Genomic DNA, 15,885 nt, shown 5'->3' with positions numbered 1-15,885 from the left:
GCTAACAGAAACTGTCAAGCTTCTCTGCAGCACTTACCGCATTGCCTGCACAGCTCCTGCTGCAGCTTTTCAAATTCTAGAATGAGAAATAAATGTTGATTCTCACATCTCATTGTGGATCAGTGACGGCGATCCTATGCGCAAGAGCCATTGCAACACTCTCTGCAGCTGGAAAGATGCTTCTCTCAGAGAATTGAGAACAACAACATGTAGGAGAGATTACAAATGAGCAAAGGCCATTTGGTCTTTTTTGGTTGCTAGTAGCTAACAGCTTCAAAAATATGTCTGTGTGGCATGGCCCATACCCCCACAACCCTTTGTGCAAAGTGTTTTCCATACTTTCCATGAAACATGATGGCACTTGTGCAGGGCCCATACAGATCAAGAGCAATCCTAACTTGCACACAATGCAAAAGGAACAAAACACCAAGCACAAAATGTGTAGTCATAAACACAACTGCACCTCTCAGCTTCTTGGAGATCTCGATGCACAATGATCAGGCAGAGGGCCGACATTTATATATTGCATACAAAGGCGCTCATTTTAACAAGGCATTTCCCCTAAAGGTACAATACTGTACATTTAACTTTTCAAATGGCTGAAGTACCTTTAGATTGAGTCATTTCAGTTCAGATTTTAAATCTTTGATTTCATTTTAATTACAAGGAAGGCCTTTAACCTATGGAGGTTCATGGGACGTCAGTCCTGGAAGAACAGGGCACAAGGTAGAACTGAAATCACATGACTGCTGGCCCCCTTGGACAGGATACTTATCCATAGCAGCACAGCAGAGAATGCAGGGACACGTTAGAGTATCCTATCAAATCTAACCCATGTGTGTTTAGGTGGTGGGAGGAAAACATACCTGGAGAAAACACAGACAGACACAAGTTTGAGGCTGGAATCGAACCCTGGAATCTGCAGTTGCTGGGGGGGGGTGGGAGGCAGGCATACTAAAGCCCATGCCACCAAGTGCAGGATTTTTCTGGATTTACAAAATATCTGCTCGATAGAAGGATGTCATCAGCCACTGCACACCTTTCCTTACTGGGCCCCACTGCAGACTCTGTCTTACTGACATCCAGCTTCATAGAGAGCTGCTTTTCCATCTCAAAGTCATCGAACCTCTCTATATGCAATTCACTGCTCCTCATTCTCTTCCCTTGACAGCTGACGCAGACCCAGTAGTTCATCTCTATTACACAAGGCCACTTGTGACAATTGTGTCGATATGGAAGGAAGAGTTCTGTTTCTACAGGGTACAGGGTTGTTGTGTGTGTTTTTGCGCTCAATTCACCTACGTAAATCCAGTGATCCTGGAAGAAAATTTTCTAAAAAAGAATCAAACCTGCACTATCTGCATTCTGCGGGTGACAGTGAGTGTAAGACTGCCGTTGCACAGTAGGCTGAGCCATTTAAAATACCACATTAGATACACCCTAACAGTTAGAAATTTCTTTAAGGAATCCTGAACACTAACCTTACACCAAAGATCATACAGTGTACTGCACTTTTACCTTTTGTAACTTTCAAAGTATTTCTTGCCAAAAGAAAAGGAATAATGGATAATTTCTTGTTGGCGTCATATGAATGATAATTTTTCTTTTGATAGCTTGAGGAACAAGGAGACCTCATTCAAGTATTAAAAACCTTAAAGGCTTTGATAAAACTCAGCCCAGGTAACTTCTTAAGAATAAATCATGAAATTTAAAACTAAAGGCAGAATTGTTTTTCTGAAAGGGTTGTAGGAGTGTGGAACAAGCTATCCAAGTAAATTACTGAAGTTGATCTCTGGACTTCTTTCAAAAATTAGCCAGATAAAATCCTCAGATCACTTAATGACCAACTACCAAAGCAGCTGTATGGACTGAATGAGTGAGTACAGGTGTTATTTGTAGAAGGTGTCTTCAAATAACTCTTGGCGACTGTCTTACCTTGATCTACTAAATCAACAGTACTGATGTCCTCCCCTCGGTCATCAGACAGCACTGCTTTGTACACACCTATGTCCTTAATAGTCACCTGTCAGGACAGAAATGATGGAGCAGAGAAGTGAGCGTGTGCTTATGAAAGAGACACAGGAAGACATAAAGAAGCATTATTGTTTTAGTACATTTAATATGCTCATCGTGGCATTTCACAAACATATAGACCTATATACATATAAACACTAAATACACACCCATTAACAGTAGGTAAACTCAGGGGCTCATAGGAAATGTGTGGTTGGGTTTCAGGAGCAGAGAAGAAACAGTTTTGACCAACTTCCCTGGCTGTTCCAGCTCCATGGATAACTGGTGGAAGATCTGTTGAGTCTTTCCTGACAACCTCAACTACAGTATAAGAACCCCCACTGAGACAGTGAAATACAAGACCTGTTTCTAAACTTTATGGATTATATACCTGTTCAACAGGTGCAGCTCTTCCATAGTGTGATTATGGCCACTCGTGGGTTCTGAGTCATGCAATGACACTCCCCAGCCAGTGGCAAAATCTGCTACCCCACAAGGCCAGGTCTTCTGCTGTGGAATACTTTTACACAGCCCAGGTTTCAAGGGTCATGATGCCACTTCTGTAGCAGGTTTAGAGCCACAGGTCCTGCTACTCAAATGGATTCACTGGGGGTTCTTCATGCGTATGTCAGTAAATATCAGTTGTGTCTGAATCTATTCAGTTGAAATGTATTATTTTCAATGTGACCACCCATTTTTATATTGGAATAATGGGATGGAAGTAAGAACCTATTGCATAAATATAGGGATGTTCCAGATTATACAAAAATAATCACTAGAAATACCAAATGATACTAAGCAGACCAAGAGGAATTTGAATGTGAAAACCTCTCCCTATATTTTTCTCCACATCTGGGAAAAGAGTCCTTTGATCCTCAGCTTCGCATTTGCATTATTGAGTAAATGCTGCCACTTAATGTACATTGATATCCTTTTGCATTTCAGAAAAATTAGGAACAAATGATCCTTTCTGTGTGATCACCTAGGCAGGTGGACTAGTTTTGCTGTGGGGCCTGATTAATTCTGTACAGATGGGGTGGTGGTGGGGATATTTATGTCTGAGTTTTTAAAAAGACCTCTTTAAAACAGCAGCTGGTATTGTGTGCAGTCCATCAGTCTGGATGAGTGACTGCGAATTTGAGTCTTAATGTCAAGGCTATTTATACACTCACTGAGAAATGAGACATTCCTGTGCATTCTGTCTATATTGACAGTCTATAGTGAGGAAACACACCCCTGTGTTTAATTAAAGACCAACACATAAATATGCATATTATGATATTATGCAAAGTCACTTGGAAATATTTTATCATTCCATGTTTTGGTTATTTACCTCTTAAGGGTATGCCTTTTTAAACTTACAATGCTTAAATTATCAGCACTGGCGTAAACATGAGAATTTACCAAAGGGGATAAACTCTCTGCATAACTATCTTTTTTTATATGCAAGACTCATACAGTTTTCTTTACCTCTAAAGTTGAAAGCAACTTCAGACAGAATTAACCATGACTTATTAGTACAAAAAAAAAGATTTGTCTTAGGAAAATTCTGTCTTTTGAGCTGGTATCCCTTGAATAACTGCTTTGAGCTAACTATAGGTTTTGAAAAACAACACACTATTCTTTCAGTGTTCTCTCAGGCAGCTGGTTGTAGTGCACCTGTGTGGTTAGTGGACAGTGTGTTTACAGTAGTTGGTCATTGGTGGCACTATTCCTGCGTTCTGTAACTTTACCTGTGGGATCGTTAAGGTGCAGATCCCCGTTTGTGGATTATATTCAATTTGAGGAATCTCGGTTCCATCCTTGTACCACTTCAGACTTGTGTCCTTCTTTGTGTTGGTGACCTGTGTGGAAAGAGACTCCGATAGCTAATCATAGAATAGCACAGAATCAACAACTAATCACAAAACAGAACAGAATCAACAGCTCACAGAATAGCACACTGAAAAGAAAAGACCCTTCGAGCAAATGAATATAAAGTACCAAAATACTTTTTTTGAGGTAGGAGTTTGTTTCTGTTGGAACAATGGAGTATCAGTGGCTATTCTACGGGGATATTTAAGTTGCAAGTCAAGTACAGTAAAACAGAACTTTTGGCAATCTTAAACGAAGAATTAAAGGAACTAAAACTCAGTACAGCTGTCCAAATATTTTCTACCAATTTACTATTTTTGTTCCTTGGAAGAGTGCACTGACAAGGTTGAGAAATTTGAGTACCTTGCACGAGAAGTGAAGATCACAGTTTTCTGTCACTTTCCAAGACAAGAACTCCAGAAAATATGGCCCTTAAAAATAAAGAGAGAGGGGCAGGTGAACGACACTCCATTGAGATCTAATAATTCACCAAGGTTACAGAAAATATACATTTGATTTTTCAATAAACCACACATTTAAAATGGAATGTTCCTTTACGTACTGTACGTCCCCCAGTGCCACAGTACACTCTTTAGCCATTCCAATCAGAATCAGTGTTGCTGACCTCTGAGGAGCTGTGTAACAACCACTGTGTCTGAAAGAGCTCCAGGGAGCCCACAGGTCAGGGCTGTGTATCAGAGCATCAGGACTGTATTGTTAAGACTAGGCAGGTTCAGTAAGACAACTCTCCAACTTGCCCTGCAGGTGTGAGTCATCGAGGGGTTTTCCAGTGAACTACACAATGGCACCAGAAAAACCAAAGATTAAATTAGGTGAGACTTTGGCCATTGTCAGTTTAATGTTAACTATTATTTATTTCAATTTATTTGTCTAATGAACAATAAAGACTCCCAGGAAACTTCAGCCAGATTAGCAGGTTTCCTCCAGTGTCCAGGGATGGGTTTGAATATGGGCTGTGCTTCGTCAATTCACAAGAGCCCATAACCATGGAAGAGTATTAAAATGTTATGCAATGTGTTCCTTGCTTGTGTGGCCTGCTTCTTTCTGAATTTTTCTAAACAGCTTTTTCTAACACATCGTTTAAACTTGCAAGAAAGTGTTTTCCCTTAAGTGCTCCTATACTGTATACTGTAACATTTTCATCATATGGCTTAAATGCAGTGTATTGGATCTCACTCATTGCAGCTGTGCTGATATCTATCACATCTGGCCAGACTTCTGACAAACAGGTCCTTGGCAGTGTTTTCAGTTTTTCCTCTAGTGTTGGCTCTTATTAAACACGCTCTCTGACTGTTGATGGTAAATGTTCTGCCAGGGTAAATGTTCATGGTATTTTTGTAGTTTTACCACGTTTTATGTTTGATCTGCCATGGTTTCATTGTGCTTTCACAATGGTCTGCCACACTCACAAGTAAGGGCAGGGTGACATTCTGCAACCTCTTCATCGCACTGTGCTCACTTCTTCAGCACTTGACTTCGCTTTCTAAATCCCTCTGCCTCACTTACAGTCCATCCACTGGCAAAAGCCAGCTGGATTAACAGTTCAGTTGCTATGGAGCTGCTATCTTAACTAGATTCACATCATTAACTTAAAACTGTTTCAAAGATATTTTACCATCAATTAAGCACGGTGAAGTACTAATTAAAATACATACAGTACAAATTTTAAGACCCCTCTGGGGAAATGCTTAAAATGTATTAATCACATATTTAGAGGCTTTCTTCCTTAAAAAGCATTTCAGGGTGTGATTAATCCATGGTGTGAATTAATGCTTAGATATTTAATGCTCAATTTACAGACTTTATTCTGATCCCTTGTTTGGTGTTACTCCAGACACTCCAATGGTAACTAGCAGCAAATACCATGGGAGGCATTTCAAGGGCAGCAACAAGATACAGCATGGAAAAGTCTCGAGGACTTTGCCCTGCTTGAGGTCTGTCAATACACCACAGGCCTCTGCCAGTACTGCAGGTTTGAACAACCTTGGGGTCACTCACCACACTTTCTCTTCCAGTCTCTCCTTTTGCTCTGTGCCTGAGCCAAAGTCTGCCTGAACTCTGTGGAAGAAACTTTCCGTTAATCTCTCACTACAAGGACACCATTCAGGGGTGCATCTCAGAAGACTGTCCACTCCACTGCACATAGAGCTGAATGTGTTGGTTTAATTATCTGAGTTTGTAGAGACAAATTGCAGTTCATTTCTAGACTCCAAAATAGCTTCTTCTCCAGAGGTGTCAAGTTGGTGACGCCCCCACTCCCTCCCACCATATTATGATCTCTCCTAACGTCCTCCTGTACCCACAATGACTGTACTCCTACACCACTACACACACATGTAAGCCGAAATTGTACTGTCCCCTCGATAGCCAGTAAAACTGTACCAGTCATAATAATATTTAATATTTATTAATTAATCATATTATTTTTAACCATACTATTTTTAACCATTTTTAAAATGCACTGTTTTTGCACTGTTCCAAGAATTACCTTGCACTGTTTTTGTCCTGTAATATTTTCTCTGTTTGCGGAATTTTGCACAGTTTTGATTACTTGATTACATGTTATTTATGTTATGTTATTACATGGTACTGTTATTGCTATTGTGTTACTGTCTATTGTCTTATCTTTTGTCCTTTTTATATACTGCACCTGAGTGACTAATGAGAAACACTTTTCATTATACTATGCACCTGTGTGCATAGTATAAAGTTTAATGACAAAGTTGAATTAATTAATTAATGCTGTAGTCAGTACATGGCCTTAAAAAAAGCATGAATGTTTTCTGGTTGCACATTTCATGTGATTTCATGTGACCTTTGAGACTACTAAGGAAAGCAGTGACACAGAGGTGCAGTGGTTAGCATTGGTTTCTTGTGGTGCCCAGGCCCTAGATTTCATTCCTGGGGTGCTATCTGTGTGGAGTTTGTATGTTCTCCCTGCATTTGTGTGGGTTTCCTCAAGGTGCTCCAGTTTCCTCCCACTGTGAGTGTGTGTCTGTGTTTGTGTGTGAATATACTGCCTTACACCTGTTGCCTTCTGGGATAAGCTCTGGCTCCCCTGCGAACATGTATTGGATAGTTTGGCTAGAAAATGGAGGGAAGTTAAGAAATATAAACCAAAAATCTTTTCTACTGCAACTGCTAGTTTTAGGTGAATGCCGAAGCCTTACTCGCTGTGGGTCCCAGAATGTAAAACAAGTTATGCTTACTATCATCCACGAGCACCAAGGTGAACTGATTCTTTGCGCGTCCATCTTTCAGCTGGGCGGTGTAAGACCCCTCATTAGCATCAGAAAATGGGTCAATCAATATCTCCACCAGTCCCTTGGCTCTATCGAAATTGATCTTGCGAGTCTGTAAAAAGATTTGGTGCAAGCACAGTCACAGATACCAGAGCTCAGCAGTGCTTGGTCTTGAGCTACAGCCATTATTCGAACAGATCTGGGAACCAGGCCAACACTGGAGTAACTGCTTTGTCTGAATATAAGGGTATATGGCCAGCAGCAACTCACAACTGGCAACCCACTGAAGCTAAGCAGGTGTGAGCCTGGTCAGTACCTGGATGGGAGACCTCCTGGGCAAAACTAAAGTTGCTGCTGGAAGAGGTGTTAGTGGGGCCAGGGGTGCTTGCCCTGTTCTCGAAAAGAGTAGGGGTGTAACCCTGGCGTCCTGGCCAAATTTCCCATTGGCCCTCATCAATCATGGCCTCCTAATAATCCCCATCTATGAATTGGCTTTATTACTCTGCTCTGCTCCCCACTGATAGCTGGTGTGTGGTGAGCGTTCTGGCGCACTATGGCTGCCGTCGCATCATCCAGGAGGATGCTGCACATTGGTGGTGGTGGAGGGGAGTCCCCATTACCTGTAAAGCGCTTTGAGTGGAGTGTCCAGAAAAGCGCTATATAAGTGTAAGCAATTATTATATATATATAAAAAAGCACAACTATGACACAATACCCTGCCCAAAGTGGAGCACACACAAACACTGGTAAAAATCTGGCAACAATTGTGCTTTTAAGATAACTAATAAGTTCTTATGCTAAAGCACTGCACATAATTGAAATGTTAACTTAGCTTTTAAGAGAAACATAAATATTTATATTATGTTATATTCTGTATGCCACTAGCACTACAAATTTAAGAACCTATCATTATAGCAATTAAAAACCAAATGGATGGTCTACTGTAAAAGGACACTAAGTTACAAAGAGTGGAGTTTGTTCAGTGCTGAATGGCATAAGTACAGACAGACGTATTGAAGAAATTCCAATGTAATGAGCCATTTTCTTTTCATTACCTACTGCTTTCCAGAATCAATATCATATGCCATCTGCTGAACAGAAAAGTAATTCTTTGTGTCTTGAATCAGCAGGGGTGAGACTAACAGCAAGGATGTTGGGTTAGAGCCACACACAGGGCCACTGTGACTTCGAGACATGTGGCTCACCCCTCTCCCTGCCAGAAGGCAGGACTTCCACTGCCTGGGTGCCATCTGGTACTGACACGGCTGTCACCTGGGGGCACTTGCAGCTACAATCTCACATAACACACGAGCCACAGCCAGCCTTGTACTTTGAACTGAGACAGAGCCTGCAGATCTCATGAATAAAACAGCTCTGCAGCAGGTAATTAGACAACCAGGAGATCCATCTCTTTCTCAAATGTTTCAGGGAATGTTTGTATGCTGCTCACTTTGCAAAGCTCCTTTGCAGATTTTTTTTCTTGTATGGCAAAATTTACCTCTTGTAACGAAATGTACAGTACCTCTGTCTCAGTTACGAGGATGGTCTCCCACAATGAGCTGTAGAGGAATCATTGTCTGTATTTCCAGGCTGGGTCATTCAGTTCCTTTGTTTTTGCCCTGCTGGTTACCTTTGTAACACTTCCTCCTGTCCTGTGTTATCTTGGTTGACTATGCCCCTGCGGTTAGACAGACTGTAACAGTCGTGTCTTCTGATGAAGCACAGACTCACCGGACTGCTGGTAATCTCCTGATCGTTGAAGATCAGTCTGAGCTCTGCGGCAGGGCTTAGCTTTTCGACTTGCAACCAGAGGCGGACATCTCCCTTTTCGAAGACCTCGACTTCCCAGCCCGATACCAGACCAATCACTGCAGAATACAGGAAACAGCTTGCGTCGGACGCCCAGTTTTCTCCACTGCAGTCCATATGCTGACTACATTTACAAAGCTGGGAAAAATCAGTCTTGTGTGTCTTTCCAGGAGGCTACTTTAAGATTAAATTATTTTGCATTGATTAAGATTAATACTAACATCAGGAGTTGGTCTATAACTTCTTCCAAAAAAAAGCCTGGAAGACTATGGCCTGCTCAGGGAAGAATGCCTTAGGCACATGGCCCTGTGTCTCTTGCAGTTTACTGAAACTGAAATTAATGAGCTCAAGCAGATAAACCATGCTGGAGTGCTCTATGATAAATTCCATAAATATGCAAGACAGACAAAAGCAAAATTCCCAAGTGTCGCCTCCTCGGATCCTGTTATGGATTAACTATGACAGTTCATAAGCCTAATGTGCGTCTACAGGCTAGAAGTAGTATGTGATGCTTAGAAATGCCAAGCTAGACCTGTCGGTTTTAATCAATGTCTGTTGAAGTCTGCATAGGGGATTCTTGGTTGTTTGTTAAAACGACAAGGCCAAGACAAACCTCATTTCACTCTGCGTGAACTATATTTTCATTTGTTAGAGCCCAGCTTAGGATTCAGCTCCGAAAGCAACAGACAGAAGGGGGAATGTAGTGCTGGCTTACAATTGCTCAGACATCGCGCTCGGCCGTCTCCAAAGATTAATGGAACCTGGGACTTTGCAAAGCTCTTGGGAGGCCCAGGAGATTCTTAAATCCATTGGTTGAAAGTCTTGTTGGATGTGCCAGAATTAAAAGTGACATTTTTAGCATGCTTCCAACTGAGAAACCTGATTTAGTGGTGCAAACCATCACCTGCTTCATATTTAGAATATACAATATGCTAAGTTCTTAGACTTTCACATGAAGTATAGATACCTTTGGAACGTTTCTGATACATATTTGAAACAAACATCAGAAATGCTTTCTTTGTGCTTTGGTAAACATTTACTTATATGGTTTAAACTCCATATAAGGTGCAGCACTTTTCCAGAATAGTTTAAGTTAAAAAAAAATATTTCTAATCCTACATCTATTCACTCCAGTGCTGGAATCTTAATACACTGATTAGCAGACAGTAGCAATGCTTTGAGAAGGATCAGGCAGTCAAATCCTAGCATGAGACCAAACACCTGTGGGTTCTGTCCTTTAAGTAGAAAAGCTCAAAACTCACTTACACGGGTTCCTTACTTGCCAGCTAAGTTTCAAAAGTCTCTCCAAGTCTGGGGGGAGAAGGAAAAGACAGATCATACCATGTACACTGCTGGTACCCTTTACCAGTAGTGTCCTGATAACTGTGCTGTACCCGACTAAGGGATAACAGCTGTTACCTTTTTCTGTAAAAGCGTAGCTGGAAGAGATGTCATTGATATCACTTATTTCCACTGTGTACAAACCCAGGTCCTTCTCGGATGGATTGGTGAAAATGAGTCTGGATCTGAGGCAAACAAATAAACTGATTAACTGATATGTCATGCTCACAAACCTTAGGAACCACAGAATTACAATTCTGACTCTCAGTCCGGCTTCTAGATGCCAATTAACTAAATCTGTAATCTGACACCTCCTCTTCGGAGAGTTTACACAACTGAACCCTTAATTGACTTAATAATAGGATTAATTTGAACCTTTTGACTATTTTCAACTTTCAAACATTTTGGAAGGTGCCTTTTAACTATAGTATTTCATAAGCTAAATAAAATCCCAAAGTTTTGAATAGGAAAAAACCTCAAACAAACATTCAAATCAAGCAAGCTCAGGTAATTAGGCTCTGCTGGAATGAAAACCAGCAGGTGTGTGGGCCTTCTGCACCAGGAATGGGAACCCCTGCTTTCATACACTTCACAATGCTTTTACCATGGTATTGTATACTGCAGCTAGGTTTTCTAAAGGTCCTGCGGTTTCAAGAGCTCCAAACTGAATAAACTTTGATTAAGGACACTGATAGTTGAGTTAGCTTCAACCTTCGTCATTTCAAGGACCGAGAACTCAGCTACTGTTAACAATGCTGCTGTTTTTAAATAAAAAATTAAAATACTTTGGTCCTCCAGGAGAAGAAACGGACTGAACTGCTCTGAAGTCATCACTGTAACAAGCCCCATGTTAGGTGCGTTCAGGCTGGGTACTCTGGAGCACAAGGCTTCTCATATGCTTATAGAATATGAGTTCCAGATTCTGCAAATGAGCATGAGACCCCATCCCAAAAAATGCTCAACCCTGATTGCAGTGTGAATAATTTGTTGTTTTAGCACCACCCTGGTGCACTTCTACTTGTTACCAGCAGAGGCCGCTCTAGCTGTCCTTTTGTACACGTCTTCCACAATGACTTGTGGAAGAAGGGATGCCTTCTTTCACTTCAAGATCAGATATATCCCTGGCTCTGGGTTTTGAGTGGCACTCAGCCCTTTGTTGGTTTCCAGCTATACTTCATGACTTTTCACCAACAATATATTATATAAAGTAATGAGCTTGGGCTTGAGTCTAAGGACATCTGTCCATTCCTTTTGTAACCCCTCCTTTATCCAATTCAGGGTCACAGGGGAGCCAGAGTCTATTCCGGCAAGCAATGGGCACAAAGCAGGATACTGTAAATCTTAGATGGGATGTCAGTCAAATGCAAAGACACACACTCACACCAGGGCCAATTTTCCCAGAAGCCAATAAACCTGCCAGTATGATTTTGGACTATAGTACTAAACTGGGGCACTCAGAGGAAAATCATGCGAACACAGGGAGAACATGCAAACTCCACATATATAGCACCCCAGGAATTGAACCCAGGGCACCAGTGCTGCAAGTCAGCAATGCTAACCACTGGGACACAGTGCTGCCCAAGGAGAACACGTGAAGCAAAAAAATAAGCCCAGTATCAAATTATCAGAAACCAGGTATCATTTCCTCTGAAGCAGAAAACCAGTCTCTTTGTTTCTTTGTGCTGTCTCAGGGTTTTTTTTAACTTAAAGTAAGAAGCAAACATTTTGGTATCAAAGCTGCCTCTAAATCTAAAAAAAAGTTACCTGTGGTGTGTACCTAACAATTGATCTGTCATTAAACAAAAGTTCTTTAGTAGATTAAGTCGTTCTCACCTGTTATGTTTGGATTCGATTTTGACTCTTCCAGCATCTATTGCATCACGGTAATTCTTTGCCCAGATGAACTGGCTTGAGTCATTCATCTCTGGCGACTCAAATGCCAAGAATATGAATCCATCCTCATCAACACCAATTTCAATATCTTTCACTCCTGATGAGAAACAAAAACACTCGTGAAGCTGCCAGAAGTAAAGAAGAAGATCCTGTTTTGTGGAGTTTTTCCTGTCAGTATTCAGCTGACTTTGCGCAATTTTATTAATGGTTTAGACAACAGTAATTTATTCATCCATCCACTTTCTAACCACTTCTTCCAAATCAGGGTCTCAGTGGAGCTGGAGCCTATTCCGGCAAACAATTGGCGCAAGGCAGGATACACCCTGGATGGGATGCCAGTCCATTGCTCGGCACACATAGACACAGACACAAACACACTCACACCAGAGTCAATTTTCTGAGAGGCCAATCATGCTACCAGCATGTCCTTGAACTGTGGGAAGAAACCGGAGCACCCAGAGGGAACCCATGTGAACATGAGGAGAACATGCAAACTTCATGCAGACAGCCCCTCAGGTCTAGAATTGAACTCGGGGTCCCTGCGTTGCGAGACAACAAAGCTAACTATGCTACCATATTGCCTGTAATATTTTCATTTTTCATTTTAAAATTAGTACCTTTAATACTGTAAGAATACTGCACAATTTCCTTTTATGACAAAATCGGAAAAGTAATTACCAAGTTCCGGAAAAAATGCATACGGAGTTTTGCTTCCATATCCAATGACTCTACTCATCAACACCAGAGGTGCGGATGGATATTTCTAGTCAGGATAGTTATAGGTTTGTCCATGGTTCTTAAATTGTATCCATATGTAGTGCACAAGCAATCAGGATCTTTCATTTATGTCATTGTGGGGTGACTTCTGTTTTTTTCCCCCATCGGATCATATTATGTTTTGACCTACTATATATACTGTAAGTCAAACTATTAGGAAGGCGGTTGTTTTCAGAAACTGACAAAAAGTGAATATCACTTCTGTCAGGTGATGGAAAAATGTATAAGTTTATGCACCCAATCCACATTTTCTGCACTTTAAAAGACACAGACTCTCACAGTGATTGTTGTATGCACTGCTTATAGATTTTAGTCTGTTTTTTTGACCCGGCAGTGGAAATCTCTCCACAAAAATGTACTTGTGCCAGATGTTTCCAGGTCCTGGCACAAGATTTTTAATTACATTCGTCAGCACAGCAACACTGGTTAGAATAATTTGACATTTTTTTCTTCTAGACACAGAAAGTACGGTATTGGCTAGATCTCTTTATCTTGCTGAAGCACATTGTCTTCACAGATACACTTACGGTTCTCATTTCTGATCATACCCTGGCTCTGTACTTTGATTCGGTTCCAGGAATAACTAAACATAGCTATTATAATGATCTTCTTCGTCCCTCTTCATGCATCGCTTTGAGGATTTATCAAGATTAGTTACATATTATAATACTGAAATCAATCCAGGCATTCTTTATGGGAGAAGACTAAATTCTTTATTAGAAACATTGCTTTAGAGTCTACCATGAACAAAAAGTGAGATTGGATTTATCAGCTGAAAACTACAATTCTGCAGAGTGTGGCTGGACATCTGCCACTATAGAAACATTTTTTTAATTAACAGAGAATCCCTGACACATGACAAAGCAGCTCCACTTCAAAGATGCTGAGCATCCTGTTAGTTTATTTAAACTCAGTCTAAAACAAAATAAGTGACTGGATTCTATTGAGGAGATCAAGGACAATAATGATGCTGTATTCATTAACTCAGAACAGATTGGTAAAATTATCGAAACCTTTTCTCACTTTACTACATTTCTCAAATCAGCACAGACCTGGCCAGAAACAAGACATTCTTAAATCCACTAATAATTTCCCTGGATATCGCTAAACAGGTTGATCCTTTTTGGAAGCTCCTATTGCTTTGTAGAGTTTTACCTAGCTTGGTGAATCACATCGGCTCTTTAAAAAGCAACAAAATGACAATTCTCTATTGTAAATTGGGACTTTTGGAAAAAATGCTTCTTCTTAAATCTAAACTTAAAGTTGAAGACCCATACTTACAGGCTGTTATCAATGTTCAACACAGACATTAAACTATTTGCTAAGACTCTACTTACTATGTTACATTGTAGCAAAATGCAAAATTATGCAACAGAACTGACACCTTGAAGAGTTGAATTACGTCTGACAAGATTCAGCATTTTGGGTCACCCTTTATTCTTAAAATAAAATTAATTTTTAGAGGTATTTTCATGGGCATGAAATGGGGCTCAATGGAAACAAGAAGAAAACACGGTCTTGAAGACCCTAAATCTTCTTGAGACTATCACTACAGAAGTCTCTAGATATGTGATGACCACATCAGGCACTGACATTCCTGATACAGTTACACTTTCAAAAGTATTTGCAGTGGCTGCTGTAAATAAATACAATACTCTTTGGAATGAATGGCACAGCCATCCTAGAATATTTAAGAACTGCTGCTCGGGGTTGTTAGTACAATATGAGAACAATGGCAGGCCCTTTCAGAGGGAGCTGCTGTTCTCCTCCACCTGTCCCTCGAGACTGCGCAGCTCCTGATCCTCAGCCACAGCTCGCCCTACCAGATGAGCACTGTACTTGCCTGGCTTGATTTCCGCTCTGATCTCCTCAGACGGCAGAGAGGGCTGGCCGACCCCTGCCGAGTTCACCGCTGACACGCGGAACTTGTAGATCCGACCAGCGTCAAGTCCAGACACCTGCAAGAGAGGTCAAAGCTAGCGGATCCAGTTCATGTGAAAGATCCTATGACTGTTACAACTTAACAATGAGGTCCTCGAAAACTGTTTTACTGTTTTGTACACTCACGGATGGCCAAGGTTTCTTCAAGGCCTCTTAAGTGGAGGTGTAACTCATGTATCCTATGTGTGGTTTAGGAACAAGAAAGGGAATAGCTTTTTAGCTGATTAGGGTGACCTAACCGCCAACTTTCTGTTTTTGTTTACATCGTATATGGTAAGAAACTGCTACTGACGAATCATAAATGTATGTTTTTGTATGAAAATTTTGCTCATCTTCAAGAATAAAAGCCCGTTGCTATTGTTGGGAAAGTGAGTGAAAGACGAGTGTGGCCTATTAACTTTGTCTGTCCTCCTTTCTTTATTACAATAAAGAAATCTCCAGCTTGAATTACCAGACTCGTGTGGTTTACTGAGAAAAGAGTTTAACATCTGGGATAAATTTCAAAAACATTTTGCTCCAGCGTAAGATCAATTCCATCCTTTTCAAACTCCAAATGAGCCCACAGCTAACATTCCAAAATTCTTGCGTAATATGGAGAAAAAAAAATCTATCCAGTTATCTAATGTACCTACCTGCCTTTGCTCCTTGATAGATTGTGGGCCATTTTAAACATTTACAGTTGTGGACAAATGGAAGCCAATTTTGCTATGCAGGTAAAACTGTTTGAAGGAAAAATGCTCCTTCAAAACAGCAAACAGTGGTATCCAGCTTTAAATGAGTGAAAAGATGAGGAATGCTGTATTATTTTTAGGAAATTATAGGTAGACTACCATCGCTTCAAGTGTCTACTACAACTGTGGGATATATAGCAGTCACATGTCCAGAAAATAATAACAAGACTAAACAGGATCTGCTGCAATGAACTAAATGAATCCCTAAATGCTTTTCACACAGAAAATGATCCATGGATGGAACAGTTCATTAAGACAGAAGC

The 15,885-nt window shown here is 40.7% G+C and overlaps 1 protein-coding gene across 1 annotated transcript in view; it reads right to left on the bottom strand.

The window, feature by feature from the left end:
* The window catches only part of myom3 (myomesin 3), a 93,788-nt gene that overhangs the window by 9,023 nt on the left and 68,880 nt on the right, over nt 1-15,885 (bottom strand). The window contains exons 21-31 of the mRNA XM_015349195.2: nt 14,794-14,908; nt 12,114-12,270; nt 10,359-10,465; nt 10,206-10,250; nt 8,862-8,998; nt 7,098-7,242; nt 5,887-5,946; nt 4,231-4,298; nt 3,747-3,857; nt 1,936-2,023; nt 38-76 (exon numbers count right to left, since the gene is read on the bottom strand). Of these exons, the coding sequence (XP_015204681.2) occupies nt 38-76; nt 1,936-2,023; nt 3,747-3,857; nt 4,231-4,298; nt 5,887-5,946; nt 7,098-7,242; nt 8,862-8,998; nt 10,206-10,250; nt 10,359-10,465; nt 12,114-12,270; nt 14,794-14,908 (1,072 nt within the window). The remainder of the gene's footprint in view (nt 1-37; nt 77-1,935; nt 2,024-3,746; nt 3,858-4,230; nt 4,299-5,886; nt 5,947-7,097; nt 7,243-8,861; nt 8,999-10,205; nt 10,251-10,358; nt 10,466-12,113; nt 12,271-14,793; nt 14,909-15,885) is intronic.

The sequence above is a fragment of the Lepisosteus oculatus genome, chromosome 11 (genome assembly GCF_040954835.1).
Source record: "Lepisosteus oculatus isolate fLepOcu1 chromosome 11, fLepOcu1.hap2, whole genome shotgun sequence".
Taxonomy (NCBI): domain Eukaryota; kingdom Metazoa; phylum Chordata; class Actinopteri; order Semionotiformes; family Lepisosteidae; genus Lepisosteus; species Lepisosteus oculatus.
Note: the sequence above shows the minus strand (reverse complement) of the source record. Positions and strands in the feature narration are given on the sequence as shown.